At 41.3% G+C, this 19,312-nt stretch overlaps 1 protein-coding gene across 6 annotated transcripts in view; it reads left to right on the top strand.

Moving 5' to 3' along the window:
* Window positions 1-18,772, top strand: part of CNTNAP2 (contactin associated protein 2) — a 1,976,111-nt gene extending 1,957,339 nt beyond the window's left edge. For all 6 annotated transcript variants that reach the window (XM_072777573.1, XM_072777574.1, XM_072777575.1 and 3 more), the window contains 2 exons: window positions 9,686-9,766; window positions 13,539-18,772. In XM_072777573.1, coding sequence (XP_072633674.1) covers window positions 9,686-9,766; window positions 13,539-13,738 — 281 coding nt within the window. In that variant the 3' untranslated portion in view covers window positions 13,739-18,772. The remainder of the gene's footprint in view (window positions 1-9,685; window positions 9,767-13,538) is intronic.
* Window positions 18,773-19,312: the final 540 nt, after the last annotated feature.

A 19,312-nucleotide genomic window follows, 5' to 3' on the forward strand; every position in this document is an offset into this window, starting at 1 on the left:
CTGTTCAGCAGACAGCCAACTCCTGCTAATGCTGCTTTGCCAATAATTAACCACAAATCATATCTGCTGAGACCTCTCTGTACCAGGGGTGGTCACTGGGCTTGGTAAATGAGTCAGTAACTGTGACCCAGCATTTCATCAAGTGACAGAGAGTCACTCTGGTGCTTTGGAATATTGGACACACCATGCTCCTGTGTGGCCATAGGCCTTGCACCCTGAGCTGGCTGCCCTCTCTCATGGCACAGCCTCCACCCATGCAAGAACCAGCAACAGGGACACAAGAATTCTTTCATAAAACAGCCAATTCCAGAAAAATCGACAACCCCATATTTTGAAAAATGGTCTGTTTTCTCTGTACCTTCAATGCATCTGTGACATCAAGAACCCAGGTGCCGGGGCAGCCTGGGTGGCTCAGCAGTTTGGTACCTGCCTTTGGCCCAGGGTATGATCCTGGAGACCCAGGATTGAGTCCCACGTCAGGCTCCCTGCATGGAGCCTGCTTCTCCCTCTGCCTGTGTCTCTGCCTCTCTATCTCTCTCTGTCTCTGTCTCTCATGAATAAATAAATAAAATCTTAAAAAAAAAAAAGAAAAAGAACCCAGGTGCCAATAGCACAGTATTCCCCCACCCCCACCCCCACCCCCGATACACTGGCTTTAGAGAATTAACTTGTGTTATTTTTTTTTAGCCTAGAAAGGTCTCCCAAGGGTATGCCTTAGATCACCATTTATTTAACTCCTTGGCTGTTTTTTATTAGACTGCTCTGAATACTGTCTAGTGATAGACCTTCCCCCCTCTGCATTCAAAATACCAATGAATAGAACTCAGAAATTAAAGCGGAGTTTCTGCTGTAGCTTTCATGACACTGAAAGGGAGAGAACTAAAGGAAACGGAGTAGGGCAACTCATTGAAAGCACATGATTTGGCCAAAGAATCAAAACCAAGCAAGCCCAAGTTTCTCGGAAGGAATCCTTTCAGTTCCCTCTCAGACACCACAGTAACTTAAACACATAGACGTAAGAACAGCCAGAGACACGAACCATCCAAGGTCTCGGCTAAAGCTCTGCCGCTCCAGGGGAGGCATGTACTCAAGCAGCCCACCAGAAATGCAGGCTCCCAGGCGGCCCACCCCAGATGGACTCAGTCTGAGTCTGCATTTGCACAGGATCCCAGGTGGCTTGTAGGCCTTGACGTTTAGAAGCTCTGAACCAAAGCACGCAGCACTCGGGGACCAGTTTGTTTGCTTTCGCCTCAAGGCACATCTGAATGAAGTGCAGGAGACTCTTTTTTTTTTTTAATAAATTTATTTTTTATTGGTGTTCAATTTGCCAACATACAGAATAACACCCAGTGCTCATCCTGGCAAGTGCCCACCTCAGTGCCTGCCACCCAGTCACCCCATCTTAACTCTGGGGAACAAAGTGAGGGTCGCTGGAGGGGACGGGGGTGGGGGGGGTAACTGGGGGATGGGCATGAAGGAGGACACATGATGCAGTGAGCACTGGGTGTTGCAGGCAACTGATGAATAACTAAGCTCTACCCCTGAAACTAATAATACACTATATATTAGTTAAATTGAATTTAATTTTAAAAATTTGGAGACACACCTGGGTGGCTCAGTGGTTTAGCGCCTGCCTTCGGCCCAGGGTGTGATCCTCGAGTCCCGGGATCGAGTCCCACGTTGGGCTCCCTGCATGGAGCCTGCTTCTCCCTCTGCCTGTGCCTCTGCCTCTCTCTCTCTGTGTCTTTTATGAATAAATAAATAAAATCATAAAAAAATAAAAAGTAAAAAAAAAAATTTAAAGAATGAAGTAGAGGGAAGGAGAAAAAGCTTAGAGAACCCCCCAGTGACCCAGGGCATGGTTTCCCCCATCCCCAACCTCTGGAGCCCTAATTTAAATAGAAGTGCCAGCCCCGGGATGGGGGCATAGGGGTTCCTGCTGTCGCTGAGTGCCCTGGGGAAACCTGTATCCCCTCAGAAAGGGGGTTAAATGGATGATATTCCCCCAGGTGAGAGGCTCCTGCGTCCCTGATGATGTCGGTGGGGGGTTCTTATCCCCAGTGAAGGCAGGCCCCAGTGAAGGCAGGCCCAGGGGGCAGCAGATGGCAGTGTGCATCGTGATGGGAGCACCACACCTCCGAGTCCCCACCACCACCACCCTGGCTCTGGGGCTCCCCGATCTAGGCTTTCAAGGCTTGGCTTGAAAACTTTGGTAAGATCCCCGGGAAGCGGCTTCGTGAGTAGGTGGCCAGCACCTCCCCGCTGCAGGCCTCTGGGATTTAGCCTCCTAAGCTGTCGCAGCCTCTGATCTGCAAGTGCCCCTGACATCCTCCAGCGACAGCTCTGCCAACAGACTCACAAACATTGTAAACTAATATAGAAGAAACCATTGGTCCACCTGAGCACTAACAAGACACCTTTGTCCAAGGTGAGAGTGGATACCGTGCGTCTAACCTGTATTTCATGGAATACGAAGTCGGTAACAGGCTATTTCCAATTCACATACCTACATACCTATTTGTAGTTAATCAGACAAAAGAATGTGATGTCAGCCCCGTCTGGGAATATCAGCAAACCTTTCTTCCTAAAAGGCAATTAATGGGGGGTTGGGGTGACTGGGTAACAGGCACTGAGGGGGGCACTTGATGGGATGAGCACTGGGTGTTATTCTATATGTTGGCAAATTGAACACCAATAAAAAATAAATTTATAAAAAAAGGCAATTAATTGAGACGATTCAGAGTTGGCCTGAAAGAAAAAGAAAAGGAATAAAAGAAAAAAGGAGGAAATCTAATATAAGCAATTGCCCATTCGGTTCTTCTGTGCAAAGTTGGCATTATTTAGACAATCGGACATACAGCAGATGATGACCAGGTCCTATATTCTGTGCATTGTCACCTGATTCACCTCTTTTGGTCAGTGGATCTCTGACACCCGGGCAAGCAGCTGCCCACTTGCTGCCTCCTTCATGAAGCTGGAAACATAAGGCTTGTTCAGCTTCTTAAGTCAGAAGGCAAAATGCATAATCTCGTCCCCACTTGAAATTGAAATTCTGGCTTGGTTATCTTTCTGCAAAAACGGAAGTGAGTATAGAGGTAGAAATATGCGACTGAGGCTCATGTACATGCCATACTCTGCCCGGATAAAAACCCGGTGGCCTTGAGAAATCTCTCCCTCCTGAAAATGTGATCAGCCCTGGCCTCTCTGAAAATAAAACAATGTCCCCTTATATCTTCACCATTTTAGTCGGCCACCATTTGCTGTCATGGGTTTCTAAAATATCAGTCGGTAGTGAATGGCTAAAACAAATTATTTGAAAAGAAATAATAATTTTCTGCCACCAAGCTCAAATTGGAAGAGAGAATAAAGCGAAATGAAACAAAGACGCTGGGAAGAACAAAGACATATATACATCATCTGGCCCAGCCCCCGCTGCAAAAATCACGTGGCAATCTAAATTAAATTATAACTAATAGCAGCCGTTTTGTTCAAGTATCTCAAATTATCACTTTAGATGCCGAAGCTCAAGTGGTTTCCATGGCGATTTTTTTCTCTAGGAGATGTCAGCTACTATCTAATTTTTTTGTCCCTGATATATGACAACCTGAAGCTTTTAGTGCCTTTCATTTGGGGGGTTTTATGTTAGATAATCTCGATTTACTTTTATATGCATTTAAATGTGTGTTTTATTTGCGATTGTTTTCTGAGCCTAAAGTCTACAATTTTACATATTTCGAAACTTAGTAAATAAGAACTGCAGCTATTTATCTTGTGTAGTTTAAAAGGAAAAAAAATATGCCTTACTTACTTGGTCCTCTCCGTGCCTGCACAATGGGACAGGGAAGAAGGTTGAGGCTAAAGAATTCAAATCTCCCTTTAATAGTCTGTACGTAGAACTGTCTTCTAAATCATTCATTTGTGCTTAAGCACCTGCCTGGAAACTTCTTCTATTAATTTTTCACATTCTATAAACACAATCAGAAATTATATTCTGACAGTGGTGTTTTTTTTTTTTTTTGGAAGATTTTATTTATTTATTCATGAGAGACACAGAGAGGGGGGCAGAGACATAGGCAGAGGGAGAAGCAGGCTCCCTGCAGGGAGCCCGACGTGGGACTCGATCCCGGGACCCCAGGATCACGCCATGGGCCGAAGGCAGGCGCTAAACCGCTGAGCCACCCAGGGATCCCCGTCAGTGATGTTTTAAAGTACAATTAGTGCTCTTCATGATTTCACGATTTCGCAAGTGTTACCGTGGTGGTGATAACCATTCTCTCTGTGCTGTCTGGGCCCATGAGGGACTCAGATCCAGAACCAAGGGAATATTTGGTCTTCTGTTGTCCTACAGTGTTGGTTCACAGGTTACCACATTGGTTGGCTGCTATTGTCACCATGTGGAATTATCCTTTGTCAGATGAAAGGTCTCTTATGCTCAGCTTTTAAACCCAGGCAAGCGTAGTCAGAAGCCTTTATATACCCTTGGCTCCCCCAGGCAGGCCACCAACCACAGTGAAAACAACTGGGCTAAATTAGTTCATTGCCTTAAGACCATGCAGTTGTGTTGATGATGTGATAGAGCCAATGTAGACCATGTACAGTTACGGGGAACCACTATCCATAGGCCTGCTCCTAACATCGGGAACAGTTCAGCCTGGTGCTTTGCACATCATTTCAGGAGCCAGTTTCCTGGGTTCGAACCGTGCCTGTACCACTTAACTGGTCGTGGGACCTCAGACAAGCTTTCACCCTTCCAAAATGGGATGAATACGCCCACCTCTCAGGGTCCAACACGAAGATGACCTGAGTTAATACATGAAAAGGACTTAAACAGGGCCTGACTTGTAAGAAGTGCTGTTATTATATTCCCTAAATAGCTAGTTCCTGAAATTTGAATTTCAGGTAAGTTTATGTTTTGTACTCCTCAATGGAAGGAAAACACTTCCAGGTTGATTCTATCAACCACTTGCTCATCTGGGCCCTAATGAGTTTTATACGTGAAGGGAGAGTTATCCAAATGATGACTGATTTTATAATCCTAGGATTGACAGCTTTACTACTCATCACATATAAACAACCTACATGGTGACCGGGGCCCTTGTGTGATGTCCCTTGCCTCCCCGCCCCCACCCGGCAGGCGGGGTTCACAACTTGCTCCTGGCACTCAAGAGCCTTGCTTGTCTCTGCCGCAAGGGAAGGGCAGGCACCATGCTCAGCCCTGCACAGTGACCAAATTAAGAGGTGCTGATTACACTGTTGTCGTTTGCTTCCCCGGTAAATCCTTGTAAGAGTGCAGCAAAGGGAAGGGCAAATACCTTTAGAAACAGACTTAAACATCCATGCTTTCTATTCTTTGGGGAGGGGACGAAAGCATATTTTTACTTACCCAGTTCTAAGATCTGATCACTTTACTGGACGTGTATAATTTTTGTTTTGTTGTTTTCTGTCTTTTTAAGTAGGCTCCGTGCCCAACATGGGACTCAAAACTCATGACCCCAAAATCAAGAGTCACATGCTCTATCAACTGAGCCAGCCAGTCTGTTTTGACCTACTCATGACATTTCCCAAAATATAGGTTCCTTGATAGTGCAGCACCCCTAAAACTGCTCAGCTCTCCCAGCACACTGGGGGTGGGATGGACCAAAGTGGAGCATGTGTCACGGATGAGCTTTGTGCTTCAGTCTCACTCATAATGTGCTTCAGTCTCTTAATTTCTGTGTTTCCCTATGTTTCCTGTGCTTCCCAGAGGATGCCGGTACCCTGGGGGAAAGGAAAATTAAAATGAAATCATTTCAAATCTATCAAAATAGCACATGCTGTGCTTGCCAGAATAAAACAGATCTGCCTCAAGGGAGTAAGGACTCACATGCATTAGGACAACCAAGCTTAAGTTATAAATAAAGCCATGAAAATAAGGATGCTCATGCGAGAAACAGAACCCTGCCCTTGAATTTCTTAAGGACTTCCATTGTACCTGAGGGTTTTCCACTGGTCATTTTCTGATGACAACCAAAGACCAGTGGACACAGAAATCACTAGTGAATTTCTATATTCAATGTGCTAATTTCCTTTATTGGGAAGAATAAGCATGCTGCCTTGCCTTAAGGGTTGAGTTGAGTTGACTTTAGGCAGCTGACTTCCAAATTTACACCTGCCCAGGACACTTTATTATTAGGAGAGGCTACAGAAACATTTATATACATACCTCTCTTAATGGACAGATTTTATTTTAACAGATACCTCATTTGCTCTTGCTACTTGTCTATACTATTTGTAATTGGGACCGCAAACATAATTAAGATTGGCCCCTGCCTTTAAGAGGATGGCTACCTTGTAAGGAGTGACGAGAACTAAGATTGATCACCCCTAACAAGAGTGCTGGACATGTAACTGAAGTGGCTGAGAATAGTTTTAGATTTAAGGAAAAAGGCAAGATTTGGTAGACAAAGAGAGGAAAGGCCAGCCAGATGTGAGAGGGCCATATGGACGAGCAAGGACATGTTGACCTGAAGCATCTAGAATGTCGCGTTGGAAAAGTGGTCCTGGCAGGGAAGAAGCAGGAGAGAAATTCAGCTCAAAAGTGGCCTCTCTCTCCCCCCCTACCAAGGAGTTCAGATTTTATACCAAAGGCAATCCTGGGATATTTTTCAATGTTCTCTTCTAGCTCTTGTTCACCTTGGGTCATCTCAGGTCATATCCACACCTGCCACTACTGTTTATGTCAATAACTTTGAGGGAACCAGAGAGAAGCGTATCAGTATCTCTAAATACCTGTGTTTCTCTCAAGTTTTGTGGCCCAGGATGCAAAGCCATAAAGTAGGTTTTGAAGCAGAGAGAAACTGCACCACGTTTTACCATCCACATCACCCGGAGTAGAAAAGCAAACCGTTTCATAGTATGATGAATATCACACAATGGAATAATAGCAAAATTGCCGCTGTAATTTTATGTCTCCGTGCTTAATATATTCTGAAGGTTCTTATTATTTAAAAGTGGTGAGGAGGTTTCTGTGGTTATCAAAAGGAGATGAGAAATATGAGCCCCTCATAAAATATCAAGTGTCCAGAAGATATCTCCATCTGGGTGTCTCATAGGCACCTCAAACTGAGTATATCCAAGGCAAAACAGATTTCTCTCCCCTAGCCCCTAAAAAAGGCCCCTCCTCCCATAGGACCTGCCCGAGCTAAACTGTCTGAACCCTGGGACTTCCTCATCTGGCTGTCTCTTCCCAGCCCTCAAAAGGGAGGACGGGGAAGACGATTGACTCGAATTAATCCTGCCTGATTTCCAGTCCCAGTGAGGCCACTTATAAGCTTGATGACTTTCTAGAAGGACGTGGACTAAATCGTGTCCAGAGAAGGGTGATTACATCTCAGAAGGATGGTTTATGTCAGGGAATTATTGCTTTGATAACCAGATCTTACTGTGCCCTATGAGTGTATGAGTTACAACACGGCAACTACAAAGCAATTTTAGGCAATTTATTGTAAATATATAGGGTCATAGCTATAACCACATCCATGCCTCAGATGAGTGTTTTGACTATGTAAACCAAACTCTTCAATGGGGCATGGGACGTTCTCATTAATAACAATTTCCATCATTTTTATTGTTCACTGTGTATCCCCAGCACTTAGAATGGTACCTGACATATATTAGGCATTCAGGAAAGATACGTCAAATGCCTGAATAAATTTATTTGTCACATCTACTTCTCTCAAGAGAAAACTCAGGCTTAAAGAACAAACCAAGGTTTCTAAAAAACATTATTTGTTTTACGTAAGCCATTTTTATTCACTCAAGATAATTTTATGATCCCCCTTAGCGTCAGGTGATGAGCCTGTACATGCAAGATCATTGCATTCTTGGGCTGATACTTAGGAATTTGAATACTGGTCCATGCTGTCTACCCCAGAAAGTCCTGAAGGGCAGGGGAAGGGCACTGATTGCACTGTACTTTACACTGGTTCTGCCCCTTTCCCTGTCTCCCTAGATTTAGGATTGGACCAGTTAAAATAAGCACGTAATACCAAAAGGTCTCTTCCATATTCACAAGTTAAGGAGTTAGGGTAATATGAAAACTCCCAAGGGTTCAGAGTTAAGTTCTCTTTCATTTGTCTGTTTACTCAAATTGACAGGTCTGAAGGGCACCGATGGCCAAGCTGATTTGGAACATGATATGTCCAGAAAAGCATAATTTTCCCGGTCTTCAGTAAGAATATCAAGTCAAAGAGAGTTAAATCACATTTGCTAGTAGAATCTGGTCTCTCTATTTGGTTGCCCTATTTCCTAGGGAAAAGGAGAGGAAAGGATCTACCTACTTTTTATCATTGTCTGAGAATCCTTGGAAATCTAGAGCTTAAGGATGAGCCTTGGAAAACCCAAGCCCTCAGTGAGCTTGGCCTTGAATTGTAACACAAACCTGTTTCCTCAGTGTGTACATGTTGAATTGTGCCAAACAACTGCTTTAAATTTTTAAAAAATATCTAATTGATGCCATCCAGTGACCATGGTTCTGACTAGACTAAGGTAATCTGCTGAAGGAGAAGCTGCTTCTGTTGGAATATTTGCCTTAAACCTTAACTTCTAAAACAGAAGTCCAACGAATGTGAAATCATTCTGAAGCTGAATTGGCTTGTGTGGATGATGACAGATACTCTGCTGACCTATAGAAAGACTTCAGGATCTATTTGGCTTTTGTCTACTTGAAAACTATCTTAGATAAGATTGAAATTTAATACAACTGGTTCTTATTTTTTTTAGAATAGGGAAGGAAATAGACATCTCCTTAGGCAGTTTATATTATTCTCAACTCTTAGGAAATTTTACTCCTTACAAATGCCTGACATGTACTATGTTTTATTAGAACCATGTAAAATATTAATTTAAAGAAATGATTACTTTTTAAGCTAATGCTATAAACTATAAAAACCCCTGAAGGGATCCCTGGGTGACGCAGCGGTTTAGTGCCTGCCTTTGGCCCAGGGCGCGATCCTGGAGACCCGGGATCGAATCCCATGTCGGGTTCCCGGTGCATGGAGCCTGCTTCTCCCTCTGCCTATGTCTCTGCCCCTTTCTCTCTTTCTCTCTCTCTCTCTCTGTGTGACTATCATAAATAAATAAAAATTTAAAAAAATAAATTAAAAAAATAAAAAAATAAAAAAAAATAAAAACCCCTGAAAAAACAGTCAATGTTGCCAGTTGTGCATGGGATAAAAGTGAGTAGGAGGCAGATTTCAGCCAAACATAAGAAAAAATATTCTAGCACATAAGCCTGCCTGTCAGTGGAGCTGGAGTAGGCTGGTTCAGATTGTTCTAAGATTCTCTAATATTCCTCCAAAGGATTTATAATGTTTCTCTGGGCCTCATGGAGGGAGAACAGCAAAAATTGGGGGTGGAGGTGCTGTGATCTTGTGGAAACAATAATAAGATGGGTCTGTCTGAAACAGAGATCTCATCTGGGAAAACAGGAAGTGTTGAAGAGTTATATGAAGAAATATGCATCAGGGTCCCTGGCAGACTCAGTTAGTAGAGCATCTCACTCTTGGTCTAAGGATTGTGAGTTCAAGCCCCATGTTGGGTGTGGAGCCTACTTAAAAAAATATATATATATATGCATCACATTCTGGGGGATTATGGTGTCCTTGACTCTTACACTTACTTGACTTTTTCATTTCTTCCTCTGCAGCCAGTGCTGATTTTCCATATAATCCAGGACAAGGCCAAGCTATAAGAAATGGAGTCAACAGAAACTCGGCTATCATTGGAGGTGGGTGATGTATAGAACAGGCTTTCTTGTAGCTACTTACCTGTGGAAAGTAATAATTTTCAATAAAATCATAGTCTAAAAAAAAAAAAAACAACCAGTCATCTAGATTTTTACTTGATTCATTTTGCTATTTAAGTATGACTTAAGATTGTGACATATGGATGTGAAGACACTGTGATGAATGCAATCTGCCTGCTTATTAATGCTGAACTATAAAAAAGAGGAGGTGGTGCTGAGCTAGCCAGCACCAGAGCAGGCAGGTAGGACATCACCTCTCTTTTTCATTCTGATTCCCTTACCTCCCAAATGGCTCAGGATAGCTTATGCTGGTCTGGTTTCAGTTGTCTTAATAAAACTCATCAGAAAATTAATAAGCCAGAGTATCTAAAGTATTCCCACCTTCTTTCTCACCATGGACAGCTGCAGAATGATTTAACTCTCCTAACACAGTCCCTCCTATCTGGGTCAGTATTGAGAGCCCTGTTGCCCACTGCCTTCTTCTCTGCCTGCACCTTCTCTCTTAGTTTATAAAGATGTTTCCTGAACGTCTGAGTGTAGCCAATATCATAAACATATCAAGGACTTTAAACCTAGCCCATCCCCTTGGCTTAGCCAGTATGTTTCTTTTCCACGTGGAGAAACCTGCATGGCAATTTCTTACAAAGTTTAATATCCACTTTCTGGAACATCTAGGGATTGAAAAATCCCTAGAAAAATCCCATATCTAAGAAATATATGTGACTATAAAACTAGATTACATTCAAAATGCTGCTTAAATCACATTGTCCAAAGTTGTGGCATAATTTTATCAAGGTCCCTATCCTCATTGTTTTTTTGTTTTGTTTTGTTTTGTTTTGTTTTGTTTTGTTTTGTTTTGTTTTGCTTTGCTTTGCTTTTTTAAGGTCAACTTTATTGAAGTATAATATGCACTTACTCAAATGGAACGGGTCAATGACACACCCATAACCACCACCACAATCAAGATATAGAACATTTCCATCCACAGAAAGCTCTGTGTCCTTTGAGAATCCATCCTTTCCCCCACTCCATCCCCAACCAAGGTTAACCTCGGATTGGCTCTTTGCCATGCAGATTACTTTTATTTCGTTTAGAATGACATACAAATGGAATCATATAGATGTCATCTGTTGTGACTTCCTTCTTTTGCTCAACATAGTGTTTCTGAGATCTATCCACATTGCTGCGTGCATCAATAGTGTGTTTTATTGCCGACTTGTATTCTTTTTTATGAACGTACTATGATTTGTTTTATCTACTTGCCTGTTGCTGTTTAGTTTGTTTCCAGATTTGAGCTATTTTGAATAAAGTTGCTATGGATATTCTTGTTGAAGTCTTATGTGAACATAAGTTTTCATTTCTTTTTGGTAATCCCTAGGAGTGCAGTTGCTGGGTGTTCCAGAAAAAAATGGATATTAAACTTTGTAAGAAATTGCCATGCAGGTTTCTGAAATGGTTGAACCTCTTTATATCCTCATAATTAATATCTAAGAGATCAGGTTTGCTCCACAATCTTATCAGCACTTGGTATTTTCAGTCTTCTTAATTTTAGCCGCTCTATGGATGAGTAGTGGTGCCTCATTGTGGTTTTAGTGTGCAATTATCTGATGACTAACCTTTTGAGCATCCTTTCATGCGCTTGTTGCCTTCTGCAGATCTTTTGTGAAGTGCCTGTTTCAAACTCTTTCACCCTATTTTAACTGGATTGTTTGATTTCTTTTGAGTTATAACGTTTTTTTATAATCTAAATAGTCCTTTTCAGACATATGTATTATAAATATTTTCTCCCAGTCTGTGACATGCCTTTTCATTTTCTTAGTGGTGTTTTTTTAAAAGCAAGAGATTTAAATTTTGATCAAGTCCAATTTTTCAAATCTTTTTATAGTTTGTGATTTTTTAAAAATTTTATCTTAAAAATATGCCTGCTCAAAGTTGTGAAGATTTTCTCCTATGTTTTCTTCTAGAACTTTATAGCTTTGGTTTCTGTTACTGAGTCTATAATCACTTTGGATTAGCACCAGTACATAACGTGGGATAAAGGCCAAAACCATTATTTCCCAAATGAATATCTAGTTATTCCAAGACCATTTCTTGAAAAGACTATATTTTCCAAATTTCCTTAGCACTTTTGCCAAAAATCAATGGACCATATATGTGTCTGTCTGTTTTCTGGACTCTATCCTATTTTATGGAGATATGTATATAATATATAACATATTTCTTTACCCAGTATCATGCTTGCTTTATTGTTTTACCTTAATATATTAAGTCTAGAGATGGCAACATACATTCTCCAGTTACTTCTTTTTTGTTTTTCAAAATTATATTGGCTATTCTAGGTCCTTTGCATTGCAATATAAAATTTAGAATCAACTTATACATTTCTATTAAAAAAATTGCTGGAATTTTCATTGGAATTGCATTAGATCTATAAATGGTCATCTAAAAATATTGGGTACCTCAGTTCTTAAATATGGTCTATCCATCCATTTGTTGACATCTTTAATTTCTCTCAGTTAGTTTTATGGTTTTGAGTACACAGCCTTGAACAACTCTGTTCAGCTTGTTTTATTATAAATGGCATAATTTTATTACTTTAAAATTTTTTATTACCTTATTATTTTTAATATTTTCCAAGTATTTCTTGCTAGTATATAAAAACACAATTGATTTTTATATATTGATGTTCTATCCTGTGACCTTGTTAAATTTACTGTCAGTTCTAAAAACTTTTTTTTTTTAACATATTTCTTAGGATTTTCTACATAGATAATCGTGTCACCTGAGAATAAAGAAAATTTTTCCTTCTTCTCAATCTGCACTTTTTATTTCTATTGTATTTGTTTTATTGCACTGGGCATGTCTTCCAGTACTTTAAGAGAGTTGACATTCTTCCATCGTTCCATATTTTAGAGAAAATATGTTTATTCTTTTAATATTGAGTAAGATATTAACTCTAGGTTTCTCATAGATGCCCTTTATCAGGTTGAGAAAGTTCCTTTCTATTGATCTTTCTGAGAAGCTTCATAATGAATAGAGGTTGAAGTTTGTCCTATGCTTTTTCTCCTGTATTTCTTTAATGTGGTAAATTACATCACTTTATTTTTTTTTTAAGATTTTATTTATTTATTCATCAGACACACAGGGAGAGAGAGAGAAAGGGGGGCGTCGAGACACAGGCAGAGGGAAAAGCAGGCTCCATGCAGGGAACCCGTCGCGGGACTCGATCCTGGGACCCCAGGATCAGGCCCTGGGCTGAAGGTGGCGCTAAACCACTGAGCCACCCGGGCTGCCCCATCACTTTATTTTTTTAATGTTAAACTGATCTTTTGTTCCTAGAATTCACACCACTTCACCATAATATATTCTTTTCCACACATTGCTCGACTTGATTTGCTAAAATTTTGTTAAAGAGGACTATTGCTCTGTAGTTTTGTTTTCTTGGGATGTGTTTGTCTGGTTTTGGTATCAGGATAATGCTGGCCTTATAAAAAATGAATTAAGCAGTATTTCCTCCTCTTCTGTTTAACTATCAATTTCTGAGAGAAGAGCATTAAAATCTCCACATATAATTGTGAATTGGTCTAATTTCCCTTCAGTCTTGTCCATTTTTATTGCCATTGTTTTGGAGTTTTGTGGTTTTGTATGGGGGAGGGTGGTGTTTGAGAGAACCGTGTACTCTGCGGGGAAAGCAGTGTTGGAGGGATGATGACTATAAGGTCTGTTTAATCTCCAGTCCTTCTGTCTCCACCAGGTGTCATTGCTGTGGTGATTTTCACCATTCTCTGCACCTTGGTTTTCCTCATCCGCTACATGTTCCGCCACAAGGGCACCTACCACACCAACGAAGCAAAGGGAGCAGAGTCAGCAGAGAGCGCGGATGCTGCCATCATGAACAACGACCCCAATTTCACAGAGACCATTGATGAGAGCAAAAAGGAATGGCTCATCTGAGGGGTGGCTATTTGGCTCTGGGAGAGGGAGGAGCTAGTCACTAGGGAGGAGGGAAAGAGACAGAAGCACCCTACTTCATACTCTTGAGCACATCCTTAAAATATCAGCACAAATTGGGGGAGGCAAGCAACAGAAAATTCTGGAGACTGATCGCCACAAAAATTACTTTTTAATATTTCTTTATAGATGAGTTTCCCCTTCTATATCAATTCAAAATAATACAAAAAATGCTTTTAGAGTTTAAGAAATGGTTGCAATTTGTAGGTAATACCGTCTTATTTTGTGTGTGTTTAGAGGTGTTCTAAAAACCCATGGTAACAGGGCAAGTTTTCTACATTTTTAAGAGCCCTTAGAATGTGGATATTTTTTCTTGAGAAAAGCTGATGCACATGGCCTCCAGCATTCTCTTCCTTTTGCGTATAGTCGATTTTTAATGGGCTATCGTAGTAACTAGTTCGTGTTCATACAGTATTTCTTTTGGTGTCCTGTAAATTGGAAAAGGAAAGGAAGGGGCAAAGAGAACCTGTCATTTGCCAGTTTTCAAAGAGACCTCAATCTCTGCCAATTCTGAGAGTTCTCCTGAAGCAGCTGAAGGAAGAGAGCATATGGCACCCGTTGTGTAACAACATAACCAACAGAGAGAAGCATTAAGAACCAAGGGAAGTGGTTTCATACTGGGATTGTTGGATTTATCTTTCCTCAAATTCTACCATCTAATACTGTTCCTTGTGTGTAGTCTTAGACCTAGCCATTATCTGTGACTGTCAGCTATAATCGAGTGGTGATCAGCTGTTACAAAAGATTTCTCCTCTGCTTTACCTGCAACATGTTCGGTTACATTGTCTGTGTGTAGGCACCCCAGTGGGGAATTAGAGCTAGACATTATGCCTTGTTTGCTCTGTTTCTTTTCTAGTTGTAGCAAGAGTATGGGCACTTTCTAGTGAATGCATCAATTAGGTTGCTCTTCTTATTTTGCTTTAAATCTCTAGTTTTAAGCCCCTGTGACAAAACCCTAGCAGACTAGGTCCTCTGAATGGACATACCACAATAAAGCCAAGTATGGTTACTATCATCATTGCTTTCCTCTGAATCATATGGAAAACACTGCCATATTTCACATCATCTACTCCATATACTGTTCTACCCTAAATAGACACACTGCGACAATTCAGAGATTTCTTAGGTAGATACATTTGAACCTGAGGTTCAGCACAAACCTGATACCTGATTGTTGCTTCTCAGAGGACGGACATGTGTTTGGTCGCACCTCAATCCAATCCGGAATCTTGACCAACTTATCCTAACAAATAACTCCTTTTATTTAAAAATAATTGACTTTGTATGCAAACATATGGGACACAGCTCCTATTGGAGCATCCAAAAACTAATTTCATTTATTTTTTTTAATTACACAAAAGTTATTTCTAGAATGACCACCATTTATGATCATTACAGTTGAGGCTCTTAATCAGTACTTCGAAGATGTTTTTTTCAGACTTCAGCATTTTGAGGAATTAAAAAGGATCCCTTTTTTCCTTCTCCTCCTGGAAGGGAGTTAGATGAGGTTAAAAGGTATTGTTGCTATGTTTTGGATAATGTGCCTCAATGAAATGGAAGTTCTAGTGTGTTAGGTTTTTTTTTTTTTTTTCCAAGATTCTCGGTATGCCCAAGTTACTGAAGGATCTCACCTTGTTGGGTGATGAAAAATGTTATCTAGAGTTGCCAGTGGCACATTGCACCAGTATAGCACACATTCCAGAGGAGACACTGAACCTGTGAATTCCCATTAGAGTCAAGGTAACAGAACAGAACAGAAGGGAATCCTAATGCCCTTTTACAGTTGCTGACCTCAGGCACTATCATGAATACCCTTAACTTCAAAAGGTCTTGGTTATTATTCCATGATATACATTGTTAAATGAAAAGTATGTGGTATGACTAAACAGAACAATAGAACATTACAAATGACATATTCAAAACCAAGGCAATTTATTTAACCGAGAGGACTACCATTAAGGGTTCTTTCACATATTGCCAAATTACCAGAAGGAGTTTTTAAACATTATGTTTAGTAGGAACATGTCAGATTTTTCAAACCTGTTTTATAGGTCTTACTTTTACAACTAACAAATAATGCCAGGTGGAAATTTATTATTTCTTGCATTTCCCGTGGTAGCTTGATTTTTTTTTTATGCATTGTCTCTGCACTTTCCCTTTCTTCCCAAAATGATTAAGGGGTTAAAACAATCCAGAACAGCCCCTGACACTAAAACGTTCTCACCCGCTCTCTTCACTCTCTTCTTCCCATTCTCCTGCCACAGAAGGTAAAAAGTATAACTCAAAACATCTCTCACTAAATTTGCAAATTCTAGGGCACTGGAATGACCGCAGGGATCAGTGAGTCTCCTGTGTCACTGTCATTAAGACATAGGATATGACACAGTCTCTGCCCTTCAAGGGGGCTACAGTCCAGCCAGTAGACAAGACACCAGAAGGTGGATGAGGTATTAAGTAACTTAGTTAAGTGCCAAGGGAGCGCTGGAAATCTTCGGCTTCTCTTTGGAATTATAGTCTTCACCAAAAGTCCTAAATGGATCTATGAAGGCATCCAGCACATTCTTAATGGTAAGTAATTTATGTGAAGATAAGGAAGCATCTCTTTATTTTTCCAGCTCCTTCCCTTGAAAATTCAGGACACTGACCCAAGCTCAGTGTCTGATCTTGCTTTGTCGATCACATCCCGCACAATCTTGACCTCTTCTAGCCCAGTACATTATCAATCAAGTACAAAGAGGCTGACGGTAGCCTCTTTAAATAATAAGAACAGACTAAGCAAAAACAAAAGGAAAAACTCTTAGAAGCAAGAGGCTGCTCTAACGTTCCAGGGAAAGCTAATGGCTTGACTTAGGGTGGTTTGTGCTGGAAACATCCTCTGTGGTTAAGGCAAGCATCTGTGTTTTGAGAAGGTAGGAGCAGGACTTTGAAAGCAAGATGGGTGCCATTCTCAGCACTCAAAGTAACGGATTCCCTAGAGCACAAGGAAGGTAGCTCAGGAGGTGAGAAGTTGTATTGGCAAATTCTTCTCTGACCCTTCATAATCCAGAAGGCTATGTTTGCCCTTGTGACTTTCAACCAACTGCTCAAAAAGAGAGAAAGAGAGAGAGACTTGTTCTATAGACGTTTTTATTAAGAAGAAGGGTTTGGAGTGCCTCTAGTGGACAATCTCCTGTTGCCCTGCATTTGCTCAACAAGCATCCTTCACCACCAGGAGCAGGGCCTCAGAGGCATAGGAAAAAGAATTGGCATGAGCCAAAGAGTAGATCTTATATTATTGCTGAATGTCCTTGGAGCAGCCCCCAGATGCCACCAGAAAGCTGGGTACCCAGACATAGCTGTAGGAAGCACCGAAAGACAAAGTAGCTGCCAGATATGAAAACGCGCTGTCAGCATTTGTCCAGAAGAAACTTTTATTTCCTTCTGTAACAGGATCTGTTCTCTTCCCTCCTCCCACTTGCTCTTTTTCTCCCTCTCCTTTCTTGTGTAGTGTAAACACTAATGGTCTCTCTGTGCCTCCAAACAATTAGCACCTGATTGAAACCCCTTAATATTGTTTCCTCTTCATCATCTTGTCAAGCAGTTTTCAAAAAGAGAGGCGGCAGTTACTATTAAATTGAATTCCAGTTAACCGGCCAAAAATAGGTCCTAAATTACTAGTGGCAGTGGAACCAACCCCTGTTGAAACAGAGGGGAAACAAGCAGCGCGTCTAGCTGATTTGGGCTAAAACCAATGGGTGCCATGTTTAAAGTGATGTTGTGGTGAGAGTGGGCCCTGAGAATCAGCGGAGAGAGTCCTAATCCCTTCTCTCTCCCTGACTTGCTATGTGATCTTGGTCAAGCCGCTGAATCTCGGTCCCTCTTTGCCCCATGTTTAAAATACAGCTCTTTTGCCTACTTAATAGGACAACTGGGAGGTGCCATTGGCTCTTGACTGCAGCACACTGTGACACCCACATACAAAGGCCCAAGTCAACGGAGCCTACTGGAAGACTTACTTCCTGGCCTGTGGTTCTGTCACACCATAGAAACAATGTGGCCACATCCAGGAGTGTGCAGGGTTAGGAGGCATTGCTGTACAACTGCTAAATTATTAATCAGCTGGACTGTCTGAGAGCTAACCTGTCAACCCTGGGAGATGCACCAGCCAAAGGCCAGAGAAATCAGAACTTCACCTGCACAAAGTCCTAAGTTCCCACCCAGATGTGACTCAGGGCTCACACATGGCCCCAGTACCACTGGGCTGGCTTATACATAAGACAACATGAGAAACAAATTTGATTTTTTCACGTAGCCTAGCGGCACTGTGCCTACACTACACATACCCTGCATGATAATGTTGATAACTTTAGAATAGATTTCTTTCACAGCGGTATTTTCCGGATACCAGTGGTATGCAAAATTCATTGTCGAAGAAATAGTGAAACCATGCTAAAAAGTGGATCATCTCCCGTGGAGCAAAGACTGGCAGAAGGTGGGAAAGATACCTGAGCATGCAGGAATTAATATCCAATGCGCACATACAAGTTCACTTTCCAGATGGAAATGTGCTTTAAGAGCAGGTCTACGCAGACGGTCTGCAACATTTCCAAGTCTCGGTTTATTTTAAACAGCAGCTGCTGGCTTCTGACATGGCTATGAAGACATCCTCTTGAGTAGGCCAAGAAACCTTTCAGATGCTACTGATTCTTAAGTTCGGTTGGGTTTTTACATTTTTTTCAGTGAGCATGGTGACTGCGGAGGTCAGGGTTCTGAAAAGCTGGGCTAAGTATTCTTTCTGTAAAGTCAATTAGGATTCCACCCTGTGAAATGACACAAAAGTTCACTCTCTAAAAGCAACAGCATGTAAAATAGAATGAAAGAAGGAAACTATGTATGTATGCCTAATATTCTTTGTGAATGTCTTTCATTTAACTGAAATTATATTAGAAACCAGATTGATAAATAAAAAATCCAAAATAGTTTTAATTATCCTAAAAAGTGATCTTTGGTGGTTTGTTCCGCTTGGTTCTCTTGGAAGCAATTTTCAACCTCGAGTGTATATTTCCAAGCACTGAAATATACATCGGTTCCCCAAAGTTGCAGACGCAGTCACCCCTCACGGACGGGTCTTCAATGGATGAACCTTCATCCATCGTGAATCTCCTCTGGCCACACACACACACACACATACACCCCTCTCCCTGCCTTCCTAAAGTAGCGTGACGGATATTGGCTTCGTGTTTTGGATTAATTTACACAGAGCTTGATAAAAATGCGGGCAGAGTTAAGTGATGTTCAGAATACATTCTGAGCCTTGTCTGGACTGAGGGAGGAATGCCAGGATAATGGACAAATGGATTCAGGCCAGTCAACTAGACATCAGAGGTTTACAGCGTGTCCGGAGGTGTGCGTCTTTCTGAATGCGCTCCCCATGCATTAAGTGCCGGGGCCCTTAGTTATTACTCCCACTTGCTGGTCTTCAGTTAACGTTGGAAGCCATTTCCTTTTAATCAATTCTCAGGGCATTTAAATGTACAC

Source organism: Canis lupus, chromosome 15, assembly GCF_048164855.1.
Source record: "Canis lupus baileyi chromosome 15, mCanLup2.hap1, whole genome shotgun sequence".
Taxonomy (NCBI): Eukaryota; Metazoa; Chordata; class Mammalia; order Carnivora; family Canidae; genus Canis; species Canis lupus.